The sequence below is a fragment of the Suillus subalutaceus genome (genome assembly GCF_016647625.1).
Source record: "Suillus subalutaceus strain FC151 chromosome Unknown DFJ58scaffold_172, whole genome shotgun sequence".
Taxonomy (NCBI): domain Eukaryota; kingdom Fungi; phylum Basidiomycota; class Agaricomycetes; order Boletales; family Suillaceae; genus Suillus; species Suillus subalutaceus.
The window spans coordinates 66,720-85,735 of record NW_024540421.1 but is presented as its reverse complement, the minus strand read 5'-3'; the positions used below and the strand labels follow the sequence as shown (position 1 = coordinate 85,735).

Genomic DNA, 19,016 nt, shown 5'->3' with positions numbered 1-19,016 from the left:
TAGTAACGTCCGACAGATGTATTGAAGGTTTCGCCACAGTCCTATCGCAAAGAGTCAAGATGCAAACAACCACAGGAAGATGGATAGAGCGCTTACATCCACTAGGTTTTGCATCAAAAAGAACATCAGCAACGGAAAAAAAGTACAAATCATACCTGCTAGAGTTCGCGGCACTCAAGTTTGGACTGGACAAATTCTCGAGCATCATATGGGGTTTCCCAGTAGAAATCGAGACGGATTGCAGCGCGATGAAAAGTACACTACTCAACCCGCACCTGAACGTAGCGCATGCAAGATGGAGAGAAGGAATATTAGCATACCACATAGTGGATATAAGGCACGTACCCGGAAAGTTGAATGTCGTAGCTGACAGTATTAGTCGAAAGTGGGAAAACACGCCACCAGAACCAGGAGATGGAAGTGAGTGGACGGTAAGTGAAGACTGGGAAGCAAGAACGGGTCTAATCAATGACATCATGAACATCATGACGGTAAGCGCAGCAATAGACGCACTTTGCACAAGATCCGCGAACAAACTGGTGTTCAAGGAGGTCATAGAGGCCATCTACAACCTAAACCAGGCCACAGACATTAGAGAGAAGCGCTGAGCACGCCACAGAGCAGAACAATACATCATCGAGGATGAGAAACTCTGGAAACTGCAAGGAGGCACATCGACGAGAGCAAGAGCAAAGGTAGAGTGCGTCACAAGAGAAGAAGCTAAAATATTAGCAGCGCAGGAACATGCAGAAGGAGGTCACTGGGGGCGAGACGCAATCAAGATCGCCCTGCTAGACCGAATATGCAGCCCCAAGCTAGACGCGTCAATTCTAGACGCTATCAGAGATTGTGCTAAGTGTAAAAATTTCGGTCCTACACACATACACTCACTCCTTGAACCAATAACCAGGCGACATCCATTTGAATTGTTAGTCAGAGATTATCTAACACTCCCGAAGGGAAAGAACGGATACAACATGCTCGGCGTTTACCTAGACACATTCTCGCAACATGTCTGGGTATTCAAGTTCAAAGTATCAGGCAGTGCAAAGACGACAATCGAGAACCTTAGCAGTATATTCAACGCATTCACGCCGCCAGAAACGTTTATGGCAGATGGAGGCAAACACTTCAAGAACGAAGCAGTGAGAACATTCTGCGAAGCAAGAAGATGCAAGCTACACACCGTCGCGGCATACTCTCCATGGATCAACGGCCTAGTAGAAGGGACGAATAAGCTCCTACTTCATGTACTGAAACGACTATGCGCACCAAACATAGGAGAAGATCAAGAAACATCATGGGACACACTGCCTAAGTTGTGGTCAGACCATCTAGATGATGCAGTCCACACTCTCAATTATCGATTGCTACCAGCGCTAAAATTTTCCCCCAAGGAACTCCTTTTAGGTTTAGTAGTCAACACGCCAAAGACAAGCATAGAAGAGAGCACATCAGCAATACGCACCTCGGACATGCTAATGCAAGTCACATACGTCAAGCAACAATGATTAGACGGTTACGACAAAGTAGTGAGACATGCAATCAAGAGAAAATCAGCGTTCGATAAAAGGCTGTTACAGAGAGCACCGGGTGAGGTTATATTCAAGTCTGGTCAACTAGTTCAGGTTTATCGCAGCGATTTAGATTATACGTTCAAAGCGGAACGAAAGCTCGTACCGAAGTGGTCGGTCCTGCGTCGCATAAAAATGAAAATTGTCAATTCATACAAGCTCAAAACGCTCAAAGGAATCCCACTCAAGGGAGAGTTCAGCGCAAGATGGCTAAGAGCGTTCACTCCAAGAGAGGGAACACAACTAGGGAAAGAACAGAAAGAGTATGAGCGCAAGATCAAGGAGAGAGAAGACAACGGAGATACAGAAAGCACAACGGAAGAGAGTCGAAGACAGAACAAAGAGACAGAGAAAGAAACGGAAGAGCGGAGCGAAGAGGAAGATGAAAGCGAAGAGGAAGATGAAAGCGAAGAGGAAGATGAAAGCGAAGAGGAAGATGAAAGCGAAGAGGAAGATGAAAGCGAAGAGGAAGATGAAAGCGAAGAGGAAGATGAAGAAGAAGATAGAGAGGATGAAGAGTGATGAAGAAGGTGTCGAGGGCGGCGCCTGTCGTTTTTTAGGGGAGCGCATGGACCAGGGGTCCCAAGGCATAGACTAAGAGGCAGTCTCTCAAGCGATAGTAGACGCATAGCCCAGAGGCAGCCCTTCGACGATTTCCTTAGCTTAGTCAGCCACTGACTTACGCAGTCAGCTCTGTTTGTAGAGCATCATCGCAACACCTATCCTCATAGAGTCTGCTTTCTTCTGCATCTGCCCTAGTCCAACGGTGCTAATCGCACTTAACACGGAATGGGAAGGAGGAGAGCTTATGTTGAGGCATCAAGGCATTGAGACAATTGTCGACATGCATCCAAAAAAGTTTGATGACGAGATCCGTCCAGTTGTGGTTGCATTCTACACCGACATAGAGCACAAAGTCATGCCCATGACCAAGGGCACACGACTGGTACTCCAGTATGACGTCAAAGTCATCGAGAAACCGCCTGAAGATGGGGTGAACTTGCCTAGTTACATTCCCTTGAAAAAGGCTGTTCATCATCACCAGCACATTGCATCCCACATCAACACTCATCCCAACTTGGACCAGAAGTTGGTGAAAGCTGTCGTTGATGAAATCAGTGAATTGCACAAAGAAGGCACCACTGTCGTCGCTTTCCCCGCTTACTCACCTCTACCGCAAGGCAAGCATTAAGAAGGAATACCTCAAGGGAACTGACTCGGCACTTTTCGATGCTCTCGAGAACCATTTCAACGTTGTCCTCCATCCTATTCTTATCCGCGCTGTTGAAGATGGCAATGAGTGTGACTCTCAGGAGCAGTTCTTTGAACACAAATATAAACCATCTGAGGGGAATGAAGGGGATCCTTCTCATGCTAATAGAAAGCGAGGTGGAGTTTTCACAAACGCTTCGTTTTATCTTCCACGGGCCTCTGCAATTCTACAGCTTTCATTGCCAAACAGGGTGTACCATGGTAACGATGCAGAGACCAGTGGCGAGGCAAGGTATTATGGCGCCGGCATGTTTGTGGAACCAAAAAGCGAGGAGTAATGGTGTTCAGAGGCTCTAGTTTCGGTATGAAGAGAAATCCGCGTTTCAAATTAGGACCATTCAAAATTCCCGCTATGGTGTACTAGTACTGGCAGTAGGATAAATACGTATTGGATTATTATGTGAATTTCAGAGCATGAATTCAGAGCATGATATCAGAGCACAGTTTCAGAGTACAATTTCAGAGTAAAAAATGGCAATATCAGCATCCTGATTTCAAGTTTGAGAAGATGAGGACATCTCGATCTCAGAATATCTGGGATGGGGGGCCTTGACTCTGTACCACCACTAGTGTACGGCAAATTTCGAATGTTCCGACATTCACAGGGTAAATTCACGATGTGCCCAGAGGCCCTCAGATTCACCAGTGTAAATTCCGGTAGATTTACAAGGCTGTCAATTTAAAATTAACGCTAATTTGAGCAATTGTACGTGAATTTGGGTGAATCACTCCCATGTACAGGTTCCAGACCCTCAGCTGACATATTCACCGTGATTAACAAGAAGCGGGGTCCAGTGCCCTCAATGCCGCTAAAAATTAAACTATCAGCATGTCGCTAATGTGGAGAGGGTCAGCTGAAAAGTTGTGACATATATATTAGACTTAATACTAGTGAGTCCAGTATCTGCCCGCGAGCGGCTCTTCGATGACGTGGCTTGCACAATATTCACGTCAGCCACGATGTCGACAACAAAAAAAAAATTAAAATATTCCACCATACTACATAGATGACAACTGGCACCAGCATCAGGAAATTCACACATTCCTTATTTTGCCCTTAAACAGACTTATTCACACTTAACCACCTTGTTGAAAGTGGATCTACTTGTCCGAAATTTCAACTTGAATGTATTAAGAAAAAAATGTTGAGATGTATTAATGGACATGTTTTATTATGTTTCACATTAAAAAAATACAAGATATGCCAGGTGAATGATGCGAGAGAGAGAAAACAAGTTTTGAAATAAGTGAGATAAGCTGATTAAGGATGTTAAGGAATGTGTGAATTTACTGATGCCAGTGCAGTCCCTTGGCGAGTTCCAGAGGACAGACTCGGAGAAGTTGCTTCTCTCGCTCTCCCTTAAATCAAGGGTTGATAGTCGATTTATGTAATGCATCAGGCCTAGGGGTGAACAGGGGCGTCCAATTTCAACCTTCGCCACTCACCCATAGAAGCCTCTTCCAAAATGTCGGTCTCAGACACCTCATCAATTTTTGCGAGCTCAAACTCATCACTTTCTTTGAGCCCAGACTCCACATTAGTTTCCTCAAACTCAGAGCCAGAGCACGAGCTCTCCATCTTCAAGCACATAGGGGTACATCTCGATTCTTTGTCCAGCTCCACAGCATATTTAGTGCACAGAGACACAAAGCTCGCACGTGCACTCAACAACCTCGCTGGCAGTCCGTTTGTGTCCTTCAGGAGTCAGGTACAAACGGGCACATTTAAGCTGCTCGTCAAGGGAGAGGATGCGGGGACATGGATGAAACCTGTCGTTGAGGTGTTGCAAAGGCACGCAACCCCTTCACCATTCAGCAGGGGAGAGGAAACCGTCATGGATCCAACTTACAGGCACGGAACAGAATTCAAAGCGGATGAGCTCACCTTCAGTTTGCAAGAGGATATGAAATTCAAATATGAAAAATTCGTGCGCCACGTCCAGGATGAACTCCAAACAAGCATGTTCATAGGGAAAATTGTTTCTCTCAAGCTATACAAGCTCGCCGTATATGGCGAAGGAGGTCATTTTGACTGGCATCGTGACTCGACACATAGCGACGCTCATCATGGCATGGTGCTCATCGCACTTAACACGAAATGGGAAGGAGGAGAGCTTATGTTGAGGCATCAAGGCATTGAGACAATTGTCAACATTCATCCAAAAAAGTCTGGCGACGAGATCCGGCCAGTTGTGGTTGCATTCTCCACAGACACGGAGCACAAAGTCATGCCCGTGACCAAGGGCACACGACTGGTGCTCCAGTATGACGTCAAAGTCGTCGAGCAATCGCCTGCAGCAGATGGGATGCACTCGCCTAGTTACATTCCCTTGAAAAGGGCTGTTCATCGTCACCAGCACATTGCTGTATCCCACATCAACATTTATCCCAACTTGGACCAGAAGTTGGTGCAGGCTGTCGTTGATAAAATAAGAGAGTTGCACAAAAAAGGCACCTTTGTCGTCGCTTTCCCGCTTACTCACCTCTACCGCAAGGCAAGCATTAAGAAGGAATACCTCAAGGGGACTGACTTGGCGCTTTTTGATGCTCTCAAGAACCATTTCAATGTTGCCCTCCATCCTGTTCTTATCCGCGCTATTGAAGATAGAAATGTTTGGGGATATTAGGAGCAGTTCTTTGCACACTAGTAAAAACCGTCTGAGAGGAATGAAGAGGAGCCTTCTCATGCTAACAGAGAGCGAGGCGGAGTTTTCATGAACGCTTCATTTCATCTTCCAAGGGCCTCTGCGATTCTACAGCTTTCATTGCCCAATTATTTGGATCATTTTGGTAATGAGGCAGTGATCAGTGGCGAGGCAAGGTATTATGGTGCCGGCATGTTTGTGGCACCAAAAGTGAAGAGGAATGGTGTTTAGGGCTTTAGTTTTGGTATGAAGAGAAATCCGCGTTTCAAATTAGGACCATTCGAAATGAAGTAGTGTACCAGTACTGGCAAATACACACTGGATTATGACTCGATGATCTATCAGCGAAACAATTCTGGCCATTGTGCAATAGTTTGACCCTGGGCGCTAAGAAACTGTTCAAAGTACGTAATTTATCTTGAGATCAACACAGCGTATTTGTCTAATAAGTAGCGAGTCCTGGCAAGTTGCTCTTGGACCCTTGAATGCGCGCAAATGCAGGGGTCGACCCCAGTCCTCGCAGATACGTATTTGTGTAAGTTCCCTTGCTGAGGTAATTTTAACGCGCATCAGAGCGACATTACACTGATAGGACTAGCCAATCGGTTCAACGTACTCAGAAGTGAGGACAACCCTCCTGAAATTACAGTGTGGTAACTCATTCTTCAATTTGTAAAGCAACATAAGCACCAAAATACATGAAAACGGTGTGACAACTCATCTTCACAGCCTCCACTCGTAACTCCGCCAACAAGATCTACACAGTTCGTTCGTGTGACCAGGAAGGGGATACTTAATTTTGTGCGTTTTGTCCTAAATCTGATGTAACAGTATGTTCATTAAAATGCATATCTAGTGTACGTGTACTTACTTTGACACTCACATCCTTGCTGGTGCTTGTGTTAAGACCGTACTCAAGTAGTATCGGATCCGAAGGGCTTCGGCCTCAGCTCGTGCGCTGTGCCCCTTTCCCGAGTCTTGCCCCTTATTTCAGAGAGCTAAAGTATCGCGTGTATAGAGTAACGGCCAATCCGGATCGGATCCGGACTAGAAACTAACGGGTGAGGACTGTCCGAAGACAGAGGCGGATATGTAGACTATAGGAATCTATCCTAAGTCTCGGAGTTGACAAGAGTAGCGTACTCAAGTCCGGATGGATAACGGAGGGACTCAGAGTCCAGACGGAATGAGTGCAATCTAAGATGATATTCAAACTGATCTACTACAGCGCATATACAAAGGTTTATATACTACGGATAGCTAACGGAATGATCAATAAGCAAAGTCTAAGTGGAGCGTATTGGTAAGTTGGATGGATCACGAATCATGAACCGGGAATGAAGTACAAGTAAAAGCGGATTCGTAAGTGTAGCGGATCAGTAAGCATAGCGGAAGTAAAGGATAACCGGTATACCGGTGTACAGGAATACCGAAAGGAGATGAACGATAGTTAGAGTTATATGAACAGGAAATGAAATAAGAATCAAAGCGGATCTGTGGACCGGACGACGGATATGTTCATCGGATCTGGATCGGATCTGAGATCCAGATCATCGGATCTGTAACCGGATATATGGTATATGACAGCTTGCCAGCATTCGCAAATCTGCACTCCATGCAAGTCTGTAGATAGGGTCAACATGTCCATGCAGTGTGCCACAAACTTCCACAGCGCCTGTGAGATAGCGATAAATTAATTGCCTTCAGACACATGATAGTCATCCAACGTGCCCAAGCAATCCCACAGTTGCATTGCGCTATCCCACTCACCACCGCCGATCATCAGGTGAGAAAGCGAGTCAGACAGGCCAAGGGCTCAATATTTCTCCCTCGTAGTTCTGCATTGACGATGTAAATAGAAACCGAAGGAAATCGTCTGAGCCTGATATCAGTAGCTCTCTGCCATTTGTAGCACCAGCACAGTGTATTGTTTGAGGGCAAGTGCTCGGGCTGATGGTTGTATTAGTTAAGAATCTAACGGAAGTGAACTCGCGCAGTTGAAGGCTTACCTTACTCATCCAACAATGGACACTTTCTGGTGTGATCTGGTCCAGTAGTGACTTAATCAGCATGATCTTTCAGACTATGAAGCTGCTGTCCTTGGATGAAAAAAGTTGCATGGTGAAGATGGAAGAATACGCCTACCCTCATGCATTCCATACTCTGAAAGTCACAGCAGTCACTACTAGCCGTGTACAGTGTACTCCTGGCTTCATAATGCTCATTCAAACCAAGGCCACCCAATTTGACAACGTTTACGCTGAAAGTCTGACCCTCAAGTGTATCACGGTGTGGCCTCTGACAATAAGTACTCGCATAGCCCCATCTTTAGACGAGGTTGCCAACCACAGTGGGGTGGATAAGTTTCTGGTGGGTCAGAAGTAAATAGCATTGAAAGATGTTGAGAGAGAGAGAATTTCTGTATTTATATATGTGCAGCGAACGAAGGAAACTGTTAAGACGTGGTGCCCTATGGGCTATATTGTGACAAGTATAAGCTGTTGTACATAGTTCGAAAGATGGTTCACCAGGACGTACAAAAGTTCAAGGGGATTAGTAAGCAGCATGCTGTACACCTTGACCACGCTCCTCCAAGCTACACCGCTATGAAATAAATCACTATGTCACGGTATGCATGCTCATTCCAAAGATTATAGAACATATTTTCTCTGACATCTATTGTTCCAGTGGCATAGATGGGGATGATTTTGACTCTGGATGTCTGAATGTCGACAAAGTGTGACCCACACTCAGTGACTCTGATTATATTCAGAGTCAGCCCGTCTCGCGACGTTCTCTAGCTGCTCTCTCGTGTCTGCCATTCCTTTGGATGTGCTATAGGCCGAGTTGAATAAGTGGAACCGCTCCTCACTTGTTTGCCACATGATCTATGGATTAGGACTCCTGAACGGAAGTTTGTATGTACTTCACACTTCGTGCTAATTATCTTCATCATATCAATGTCAGGTCATTCGGAGGCCTGTAACCAGTGCAGATTGGTACATCTTCGAGCGATATACATCCTGGGTGCGAGATCTCGAAAACAAGAGGTTTAATCTTTTTGAAGATGCGAAATTCGTCTTCGCCATCATAGGCCCTTGTTCGCAGTCGTTGCTGGTGCCCAACCTTCGGGTACTTTGCTGTCTGCTGCAGAGGATATCCCCACGATCTCCATTTATGTATGCGTTACCTCTTGAGTCCTCCTCATCCATCCGTATCTGTTGTCGCCGACAGAAGATTTTTGGATGAAGATCATGTCTTCGGTGCCATCAGGTCTTGGCAGGCATTCACCCCGATTAGAAGTCGTCGAAGTCTCATTTCTCGGACTACGCAATGTAAGAATGTTTCCTTAAGTCATCCAGCTGGCCCTCTGTGGGCTCACGCATCTGCAGAAAGCAACACTTTTCCTGGTTATCGGACTTCAATAATCGCGTATCGACTTCACTGGACTTCTCCCCTCCACCAGATCGCAATTTCGTACCTCAAATTGGTCATCCGGTCGTTCAATATCACTTTGAGCGCCAGTTTGGTAGCGGGGTAGGTTGATCTATGCAGGCAGCTGCAGCTCATTTTTACCGGTGCTGAATCCGCGGCTGCCATTGCACATGGTTTACGCATGTTGGACGACCATCTACTTTGCAATGTTCTGGAGTGTTTCCTACTAGACATATTCACGCGTGTCAATGACATCGACAACGCATCTATCCTCCACATTTTCACTCCTCTCATACATTTCTCCGTTTGAAAGAGGTTGTTAATTCGACATGTTGTATTTCATTGCTTGATGATGACGCCCTTGGTTCCATTGGCCACGCCTCAAGTACCTTCATCTAGGGAGCAAACATTTCTGGCCGACACCAACCAAAATCACTTTCGGGGTCTTGTGACCTTACTATCAACCTGCACTGATCTCAGAAACTTTGGTTTGGTATTTGACGCTACAAAGGTAGATCCACTTATGGCTGAGAAACCAATAGGCAGGTTTCCAATACAAATATCACCAGTTTTAATGTCGGATTTTCTCTGATCGAACAACCTCTGCAAGTCGCTGTTGCACTCTCGGCGATCTTGCCGCACTTGGGAAAGCTGTCCTGGTTATTGGGGGGTCCTGACGGAAAGGAATGAGCTGCCAAGTGGGGAGAGGTATTAAGTGCATGTCTCGACGCACAGCGATGCTCAAGCGCTCACCTCGGAACGGTGCTTGATGTGTTCGACGCAGAATGGGAAGGAAGGCTTATGCTGAGGTCTCCAGGTATCAAGGCTTGTTCAAACAGATTCAAGCAAGATCGGTGATGAGCTCCGGCTGGTCGTGGCCGCATTATATGTGTTGGTATTGAATGAGTCAGAATATTGGTGAGGCAGAGAATTTTGGCGTAGGCATGTCCGTGGAGCCAAATTGCAAAGAGTAATGGTGTCCGGACAACGAATGTAACAAGTGGGAGAGAGAGACCACGAAGTAGGACAATATTCCCTTTGAATCTAACAAAAGGGGTGAAAGTTCCGTACTACACTAGTGGGCCGAACTTGAGCTAAGCTTGCGCAATGGGATGAATTTGAAATTTACAATTTACAATTACATACATACTACATACATCCGAGTCACTGTTGTCCATGCAATTTCAAGTTGCGCGTCCTTCAACCACAACGTTGACAGTCCTAGCTGGTGCTTTGTGAGTACGTACTTGCCCTTGAAGACTTGATTTCACTGACCTGCAGTGGGAGGCCTCATCGGCGGGTTTCTGCCAGAGAAAACGGTATTGATGGTGAATGGCGGCTTGAAGCGAACGAGGAAGGACCAAGGTCCTGATGACGGTCAGCACAAAATTTTAACATGCGCTGTCACCAGTCCTCACATCATTTCAATTATTTTTAGAGCAGATACCAACTCACCGGAAAAAAATTACAAGGCAGAATGATCGACCTTCAGCTTCCGTTGCAATTGGCAGTGCTGTCGAAGAAGATACTGAAAGCGATCTTGTAGATCCTCGTTCAAACGCTTCATGTCCAGCACTGCCCAACGCCCACGGAGATACTATCAACTCTTTGCTAGACCTAACTTCTTTATGCTCTCAGGATGACATATCCGCTCGTTTTGACGCGATATCAAGCGCTTTATTGTCCGAATACTATCTTTCAGTCATCGATGGCAGCTCTCAGACGGACTATGAAATCCTCGAACTAGAATTTTACCTTCAGAAGTCAGGCTGTCATGAGGACCCATTCACTCATGGAAGTGCGGAGCAAGAGCGCAGCGGACAGTGGTGAGAATTTACTCTTGAGTTGTCGTATAAGAAATAGTTCAAATTGGCTCTCACAGGTATTTTCATCGTGTACCGAAACGCTCAAACTCATCGCAAGCCAACCTTGCGGCCACTGTAGCAGGAGGTTATCGGGGTGGTACACGTAAAGGCCTTGATTTGACACTTGGTGGCCCCGTGTGCGCGCAAGCACATTCTAGTGCGGAACCTCACATCTCATCAGGAATATTGCGAGGTGGTGCTCTTCTGCGCACCATACGTCGATTTCACGACCAAAAGGTCATCTCAGGGCCCTCACTCCTCGTCGATGAGATTTTGCGCGTATGCAGTGCTTCGAACATCAGCGAGCTTGTGTCTGTTAAATGGCAAGGGGACATCGCTGCTCTCTCAGCCCCAAGCCAACCGAGGAGCGTTTATATGTACTTACGCAAGCGACCTGCGTCGAGCCTTGCGACCTCGCCCGTGTTCCGTTCTCCACGCATTGGACTCGATCTTTCTAACCCGGAAACTAAAGCCAACCCCACACACCCACGAATTGTCTTCGTCGGCAAATTGTATCGGTACTTCACTTATCCGGAGCTCCTCATTGCCAACGGGCGCGCCCAAACGTTCGTAGGACTATACTTGGCCCTTGTCAAAGGAAAGAAGTACGAACCTGGCTCGCTCAAGTTCCGCAACGAACTGAGTAAGCTGACGGGAATCAAGGACACGACTCTTGCCAAGTATCTGTCGGACTATCAGTTCGGATTTGAGAAAGGGAAACTGGCAAACTTTGTCGGGGTTGTTGGAAAAGGTGTTTCAGCGTCGGCGTCTGCATACCTTAGGATGATGGGCACGCTCGCAATGGTGCTCCACGAAACTCCATGAAAAGATCATATATATTCAAGTATCTGTAAGTCCCGCCTTGAGCCCTGCTCTAGTACTACATACAGCTCATGAATTTATTTCTGAGGTAGAATGAGTGATGAACATGATAAATGATAATTAAATGGGCTTGGGCCACATTCTAAACAACATGCTCATCTGGGGAGGAAAGATCAGTATCAATAGTAAGATTTGACGGATTCGATGACATCTACCTTCGGAAAAAGCGTTCGAAACAATCCCGACAAGGTCTATCATATGGCAGAGTTTTTTGCACAGTCATGCTCGTGCATTCTAGTGCTGGTTCCCTGCCACGCCGCCCAGCAGCATACCAGTGCTTCCAGACTCGCTCTGCGTGTATCCTCTCCTGACATTTGTCGACCTGAGATCTAACTGGCCCAGCCATGCGCTTGCATGGGCAAACATAGACGTATTGGACCTCTGTAATTTCGCACATGACAAGGATGGTGGTGTGTTTGGGTGAGCACTGAGGGGTGAGTGCGTTTTTTAAGTTATGTTTGTGCTAGCATGATGGTCGAGTTGTATTTATACCTAGAGCAGGCGTCCATGCCACAAGTTCCACTGGCCTGCGGTGGAACAGAAAATGTGCATTGACCAATGGACCGTCCACACTGGCACGGCGCATTGTGCTTATTCATCTGTGGCTCGCTGCCGGAGTGCACCATACATACTACCATGTGGACCATTCTCATCTGAAGTACAATGGCCATCGCCAACTTGGCCGACTCGGAGGTCAGCCCATGACCAGCATGTATTTTTAATTGAGTTTACAATATGAATTTCAAACACCAATTGTACCACCGCCACCCATATACACCTGTCTCCGTCACGAGTGCTGCGTCACGCCGTATCTGTGAAGTAGTTATGAGTGCGAGGCTAACCAGTTAAACTGAAATCCCCTTACATCAACAGTATTTACAGCCACACAAACGGATACGAGGGCCGCTCACTTCCATTTCATGTGCCTTGCACTGAGCCTTCCATTCCTCGACATTCTCGGTCGAGCCCTTTCGTTGAGCTCTCTCGACTTTGTTCTGCCATACGCATTTGATGTCAACATATTTATCCCTTGAGACTGTAGTCTTGCAATTGGCACAAAAGGTGATGGATAATGAGGTTTTACACATTGGACTTGTGAAGACGGGTAGAACAGTGCAAAATGAGGTGGAGAAATCCATCGAGAGTGTTCGTCTATTATACCTCTGTTTTGTGGAAGCCTGGCGTGGACAGCATCAATGGTGGCGCTTTCAGACCCATCGCCACACATGGGAGATGTCGTCCACAGTAGATGTTGCTGCCACGGCCTGGACCATGCTGAGGCTGGTCTTCACGCCAGACTCTGGCGGCCATGGCCTGGGAATGACTTCGATTTGTAAAGTGAAACTGCAGCGCCTGTAACATACTGATGACATTCGATCACGCCAACGGCTGACATTCATCGGATGGAAGAAGTAATGATGTTCCGGACGGAATTGCCTGAAGCCCAGCCTCCATTGAGTAGTCAATAAACATGTTTAGCTGCGTAAGATAGCCAAGTTCGCCACCCAGGGGTTACCGAGACAGCAGTGCCCTCCTCATCTTTGTCATCATGATCTCGGATCATTGCACCTTCTCCAGGTTTCCAAACAGCATCGGTTTGTAAGTCTACCTCGAGTAACGGCACGAAATGCTGTCGGATTCCAAGTCCAAATCGCTCATAGATAGTATAGCCGAGGTATAGGATAATGTAAAGGGCAACACCAATGTATGTGGCGACGACGTTCTGGCGTGAATACAGTAAGATGGAAGACTCATCAGCGAAGGGTGGCGCATACCTTGGCTTCAAATGGCTGTTCTTTGACTGACGAATATCCTTCCGCAATGAACATCAGTAAGGCAAGCACGACAACTCCAGCAGGTAACAAAGGGAAGAAAGGCTGAGTATAAGGCAAATCCGACAACGAGCGCCCCTGAGCTCGATAGGCCGCACGAAAACGCAGAGAGATGAGACCTATCGAGCCCCACACAAGCAAGGCTGATATTCCTGTGAGATTTAGAAGCCAAGTGAACACGATTCCCTCCCCCCAGATTGTCGTAAGGAATGTCACAGACGATACCGCGAGCGCCATGCTACCCGCACATGTCAGCGTTGCATGCTACGAGTATAAAGCGATAGCGCGGACTCACACGAGTGCAGGCACAGGAACGCCTTGACTGGTTACCCAGCCAAAGATGCGAGGGGCCTGACCAGATCTGGCCAATGAGAGAAGCATGCGTGAACTCGCGTAGAAACACGAATTTGTTGCGGATAAAACTGCGGTCAAGAGGACGGCATTGACGACGTGTGCAGCGGCGCCAAACCCAGCACGCTGGAACACCACAGTCAGTGGAGAGGCTGTCACATCTGAGTCTGATAGCAAATCGAAGAGATGAGCAGTGAATTCCGCTCCAGATTCATTACTCACCGCCTGCTGCGCTGAGTAAGGTAGGGTCTTGCCAGTTAATGCAAAGTCCAATTGTTAGGATGGTCAAAATGTAGAAAAGGACTATCCGGAGGAAAGTAGCCTTGATAGCTCGAGGGACAGTTTTATGCGGTTGAACGGACTCTCCCGCGGCAATTGCCACCAGTTCAACACCGCCGAAAGAATAAAAGGCGTAGACGAAAGTCTGGGCGAAAATTTGAAAGCCACCGATGAAAGCTTGGCCGTTGCGAAAATTTGATAAACCCTTCAAGTATAGGTAGGAAGAGGGTACTGCTGACGAACGCTGTGCTTACCGGTCCAGGATGACCTTTTACTCCGCCCCAGTCGTAGATGAGTCCGACAAAGATGAAAACTATAATCATAAGGACCTTGACAAGAGCAAACCAGTACTCAGACTCTCCTGTTGCAGACCAGCGTCAGGATACCTAGCACACATACTCAACAATTACGCACCGTAAACTCGAACGTGAATCAGTTGAAGTAAGAAAACAGGGACGATAATGACGAGCGCCCATTCCCAGGCCTGGACTTGCGGCGCCCAAAACTGATTAAACGTCCTATCAGCAATTTTCTCGGTGTATCGGGGACACGATAACAAAATAATAAACCAACTTACCTGTAGGATGATCGCAGCAGCAGTCAGCTCGCTGGCTGACCATCATGACAAACGAATCAGTCAATAACTTCTTCAACTGAACAGAAGCGATGCTCACGTATTGAAAGACTCCTGAACAAAAATGGATGAATAACGTCAGACTGGTCAATGAACCTGGAATTCATATTGGAGGCAGAAATACCACTGAAACCAGTAATTCCACCCTGTTCTCAGAAATCCTCCAGTCAGCACGAGGAGAGATCAAGGTAGAAGTACAGTACCTAACGTAAATCCTAGCGCGGGAGAGACGAATCTACTACCAAAGACGGAGAAAGCACCTGATACGGGGAACATGGCAGACATTTCGCCCCTCCAATTTGTTTCATTCAGTTCGAACATAATGATGTGATGTTAGAAACATACAAACTGATCACGACGCTGTACACAAACATCCCAACAACAAAATACGAGAGCAGAGCACTTCCTGGCCCAGCCAAAGCGATAGCCTTGGCGAAAAAATCAAAGTAGTCACAAAAGACGCGCTCACATGAGAACAAAGCGACACTCACAGATCCAGCGCTCAAGAAAATACCCGTCCCGATGGTCCCTCCGATTGCTGCGCAGATTCCAGAAAAGGTTTTTAGCACATGTCATCATTGACCATCGATACCAAGGTCGTTTAAACAAACACTCACCGATCATCATCAGGTGTCTGCTCTGCATTGCCCTCTTCGTTTCATTCTCAACAGACGCGTCGCGGGACATAACAAGGAACCTCTTCCAGGCGCTGGTCGAGGTTTTAGATACAACCTCATCGTCTACTGGAGCCTCATCCGAAAGTACTGCATCTTTTTCCGTATCACTCATCGAGAAAGATCACCAACTCGAGGCGTCTCAGAGCTGTTTGGCTTGTTTCTCGTAAGTACTGGCCAACGAATTTCAGACCAATGGAGGAGAACCACGCTACCTAGATTGATATTACGGTAAAGAGTCTTTGTGCCGCCTTGTCTTGCGTGTCGAGTGGTGAGATTAAACAGAAAATCCAGGATCTCATGTAGCACTTCAGTACTAGTAGAGCGCTCAAGAAGACTCGGCACTTCAACGACCCGATTAGGCTGTAGAGGTGACTCCGGCTCTCCCGAGAATACAGGAAACACTGTAAAAGCACAGCTTCAGACACGAAAGAAAGACATTCCTTGCAACGCGTAGTAAAATCACCTCTTAATTATATCAATTCATGAGTCCGTAAGCGGAGAAGTTGGCGTTGGCCTTGACGTTTTGAAAAATGGGCTTGGCGCTTGGAACGTAAAGCCTCCGTTTGTGTGCCACCTTGATGCCGCAGCATAAGGAATCCTCGAGGATTGATTGTGATGTAGCTCGATGTTGGATACGGGAGTGGAACGACCATTAACGTGCTCCTCTCCGAGTCAGTCGGTTGTAGGTGGACGATACAGTGATAGAATGCGCTGGAATGGTAGTTTAGAGACCACTCATATTCGGCCGGGACGTCGGGCACTAAACCCGGAAGTCGCCAATGTATGATCTCTCATCACCTCATATTGAAGCAGCAGAGTAAAACTATTGTCTACTCTTGATGTACAGCGGCGAGTTATGCATTATGATCCATGAGTCCATGCATCCGAGTCTGCGGTGGTCCCGTCGTCTTATATCATACCATTCCACGAACGAAGTCAGATATGATATCCGGGCGTCGGTCCATATCAGATACCAAAACTAAAGACACAAAGTGGGTATTGACCTACATACATGGGGCCAGCCGAATAGAATACCATAGTAATACGATTGCATAGCATCGCGAAAACCAAGAGTATCTCCACACTACTACAACGAAAGCAAGTTCGACGAGGGTTTCGCAGGGTAGCCAGCCCACGTTGAGGAATATTAGCCGATTATAAGAGCTCTAATCACTAAAGTAGGAATAGGAGGTGAGAATGGGGAGAAATTATGAGACGTGTACGCTCGTGGTGGGTCGTAGTGATGATAGATGAATCGCCAGAGAGCTCACTGAGCTCGTGGGACGAATCTCAGTTTGCATTCCATCGAAGCAGGAAAGATAACCTGCAAAAAAAGGCGCATAAGTCAAGTCCTCGGACAGTGATCACAAAGAGAGTCAATTACAAAGGAGTCCTTGATTTCCATACTTCGCTCGTTGGTCTCAGGAGGAGCCACAACATCAAAGTTCCTCGCTACAGTGGCCACCGCGATCCTCAACATCATCTGCGCCAAACTCTGGCCTCCGCAGACGCGCGAGCCGGTTCCGAATGGCATGAGGGATTGTGCCATCTTGAAAAGATGTTCAGCGTTCCCAGGTCTTTCGAGCCAGCGCTCAGGAAGGAAGGTCTTCGGAGAAGGGAAGGTGGATGCATCGCGGTGCATAGACCAGCCTTGGGTGGCAACGATGGTACCAGGAGGAAGTGCGTAACCCATAAGATCAAAAGCTTCATTAATGGCGCCATTTTTGGATGTGGAAGATGGAACGACACGTTCAAGAGGACTTGGTACGGCGCTGTACAGCCGAAGACCTATGACATGTGTAATGAGGCAGATGCAAATTAAAGCGAAGCGCAGCTTTACCTTCTTTCACGAAAGCGTTCAGGTAAGGAAGCTTCTGCAAGAGAGCGATATCAGGAATAACATGCGGATCAGGCATCGCTTGGTCCAGTTCGGCCTGAAGCTTCATCATGATATCTTGCCTGCGGCTAAGCTCCCAAAAGAAGTAGGACAACGAGTTTGATGTAGTATCAGACCCTGCGATCCTAGGAGTATCAATTTAGCTCGCGTTATAGGAAGTCGAATGAGAGATAAACGCATACATATGTCCCATCATTTCTGAAATGATGTCGTGGTCGGGCATGGCCTGTTCAGGGGAATACTCGTGCTGGAGAAGGCGTCGCAACATTGGAATCTTCTCAGATTCACCAAGTTTTCCTGCATTTAACTCTGCTCGCATCTCGTACACGCGAGCACCAACGAACTTGAGAAGAGACGAGAATCAGCTTCATTGTCCGCATTGAAGGCATAGAGAGGGAACAACCTCGCCCATAATCTTATCAGAATCGCACATCTGGCGCCACCGGTTGTTGGGAATACGGCAGATCAAATCCCACACCCAAGGGGGCACCGCGCTTCTCTGCAACCCCTGTCAGTCTAATTTTGATGCAAGGTCGATCGCCTTACGATAATGCCTCGCTTTGGGAAATCTGCGATCGCAGTGGCCATAGAATCCTCCACACCCGCAATCCATTTACTGAGAGCACCCTGTCGGTAACCATGAGAAGACGCAATAATAACGTCAACCATATAATGGCGGAACAATGCAAGACAATCCAAAGAATGTTTGCCCCCGATATGTTCTAGAACCTGGAATAGGCGCATTAAAAGGGAAATGTGATGCTAATTTCTAGGGGCATACCGAAACAAGCTCGAGGGTATAATCATGCGCCTCAGGCTGAAAAAGAACGAGATTGGCGGGGATATAGTGAGGAGCATAGCCCTTTCGTCGAGTAACATGCCCCGCATGGTCCAATGTTGTCATACTGGTCAGAAAATCAGCATATATGCACGTTTAACAGATTGCACTGTGCACTCACGCATGATCATTCTCATTGCTAAATGGGGTTATGAGTTAAAATCGTATCAAATACAAGGCAAACGCACGTTAAAAGACTCTTGTAGAAGGTGCTCTTGTCAAATTTGTGGACTGAGTATATGCTTCTCATGGACGTCAGATCTTTGAAGATGACCTTGTTTGGACCGATTCGAACGACAGGGCCATACTTCTCGAAAAGGCGGTGATTTGTCTTGCATTGTTGGAGGCGCAAGACGTGTGTTGTAATCCAAAAGTTAGAGACGGCGGCAAACCAAGGACCGGGTATCGAGCTGAGCGGGGAAAGGAAGAGGTTGTATATAGCGCGAGAGACGACGTAGACCAGAGAAAGAGAAAGAGCGGCGAGAGCGATATTGTGGGTTATCCAAGAAACTGAGATGGGGAACGCAGCGGTAGCGATGAAGTCCATGGTGGGTGTAGCAAATGGGAAATCCAACAAAGACAACAAAAAAGAGGCCTGCGTCGTCGGCGGGCACTAGTGATAGAGGAGGAAAGAAAAGAGAGGACGCCTATGAGGAGTTCAGAACGTAGCTGGTATATATACCATCCATAAAGCGTGACAAAAACATATCTAAATCGCGGTCACACTAGTGGTCAACGGAATGTCGCCGATGGCGGTTGGACGTCAATTCCTCCATCCTAAATTGGACTCGCAAGTAATCTACTTCCGGGATACCATATTCCTCTTCCGGCCCCC

General features: G+C 47.1%; 5 protein-coding genes across 5 annotated transcripts; 3 read left to right on the top strand and 2 right to left on the bottom strand.

Moving 5' to 3' along the window:
- Positions 1 to 1,956: 1,956 nt before the first annotated feature.
- Positions 1,957 to 3,124, top strand: DFJ58DRAFT_846448 (uncharacterized protein; the record flags this gene model as incomplete). The annotated part of the gene is made up of 3 exons (XM_041393310.1): positions 1,957 to 2,153; positions 2,334 to 2,667; positions 2,756 to 3,124. 3 exons carry the CDS (start codon positions 1,957 to 1,959, stop codon positions 3,122 to 3,124), a joined length of 900 nt encoding a protein of 299 aa, XP_041237665.1.
- Positions 3,125 to 4,609: 1,485 nt separating this feature from the next.
- Positions 4,610 to 5,473, top strand: DFJ58DRAFT_668892 (uncharacterized protein; the record flags this gene model as incomplete). The annotated part of the gene is made up of 1 exon (XM_041382743.1): positions 4,610 to 5,473. The coding sequence occupies one exon, from the start codon at positions 4,610 to 4,612 to the stop codon at positions 5,471 to 5,473; it is 864 nt and encodes a 287-aa protein (XP_041237664.1).
- A 5,046-nt stretch (positions 5,474 to 10,519) lies between these two features.
- On the top strand, positions 10,520 to 11,616 carry DFJ58DRAFT_668873 (uncharacterized protein; the record flags this gene model as incomplete). Its single annotated transcript, XM_041382740.1, has 2 exons — positions 10,520 to 10,752; positions 10,809 to 11,616. Coding segments are annotated over 2 exons (1,041 nt in total), but the record flags the coding sequence as incomplete, so codon positions are not given.
- Positions 11,617 to 12,987: 1,371 nt separating this feature from the next.
- On the bottom strand, positions 12,988 to 15,834 carry DFJ58DRAFT_815705 (amino acid permease, theoretically lysine-specific). Its single transcript, XM_041391716.1, has 13 exons — positions 15,387 to 15,834; positions 15,261 to 15,307; positions 15,115 to 15,197; positions 14,973 to 15,061; positions 14,894 to 14,915; positions 14,810 to 14,823; positions 14,713 to 14,747; positions 14,550 to 14,640; positions 14,390 to 14,496; positions 14,079 to 14,340; positions 13,801 to 14,023; positions 13,449 to 13,743; positions 12,988 to 13,396 (listed from the first exon to the last, which is right to left on the bottom strand). The coding sequence occupies exons 1-13, from the start codon at positions 15,556 to 15,558 to the stop codon at positions 13,136 to 13,138; spliced, it is 1,701 nt and encodes a 566-aa protein (XP_041237662.1). The 5' UTR covers positions 15,559 to 15,834; the 3' UTR covers positions 12,988 to 13,135.
- Positions 15,835 to 16,646: 812 nt separating this feature from the next.
- Positions 16,647 to 18,824, bottom strand: DFJ58DRAFT_145932 (cytochrome P450). The gene is made up of 8 exons (XM_041378875.1): positions 18,370 to 18,824; positions 18,303 to 18,320; positions 18,125 to 18,248; positions 17,890 to 18,072; positions 17,747 to 17,842; positions 17,526 to 17,686; positions 17,287 to 17,468; positions 16,647 to 17,234 (listed from the first exon to the last, which is right to left on the bottom strand). The coding sequence occupies exons 1-8, from the start codon at positions 18,726 to 18,728 to the stop codon at positions 16,792 to 16,794; spliced, it is 1,566 nt and encodes a 521-aa protein (XP_041237661.1). The 5' UTR covers positions 18,729 to 18,824; the 3' UTR covers positions 16,647 to 16,791.
- Between the last annotated feature and the right edge of the window lie 192 nt (positions 18,825 to 19,016).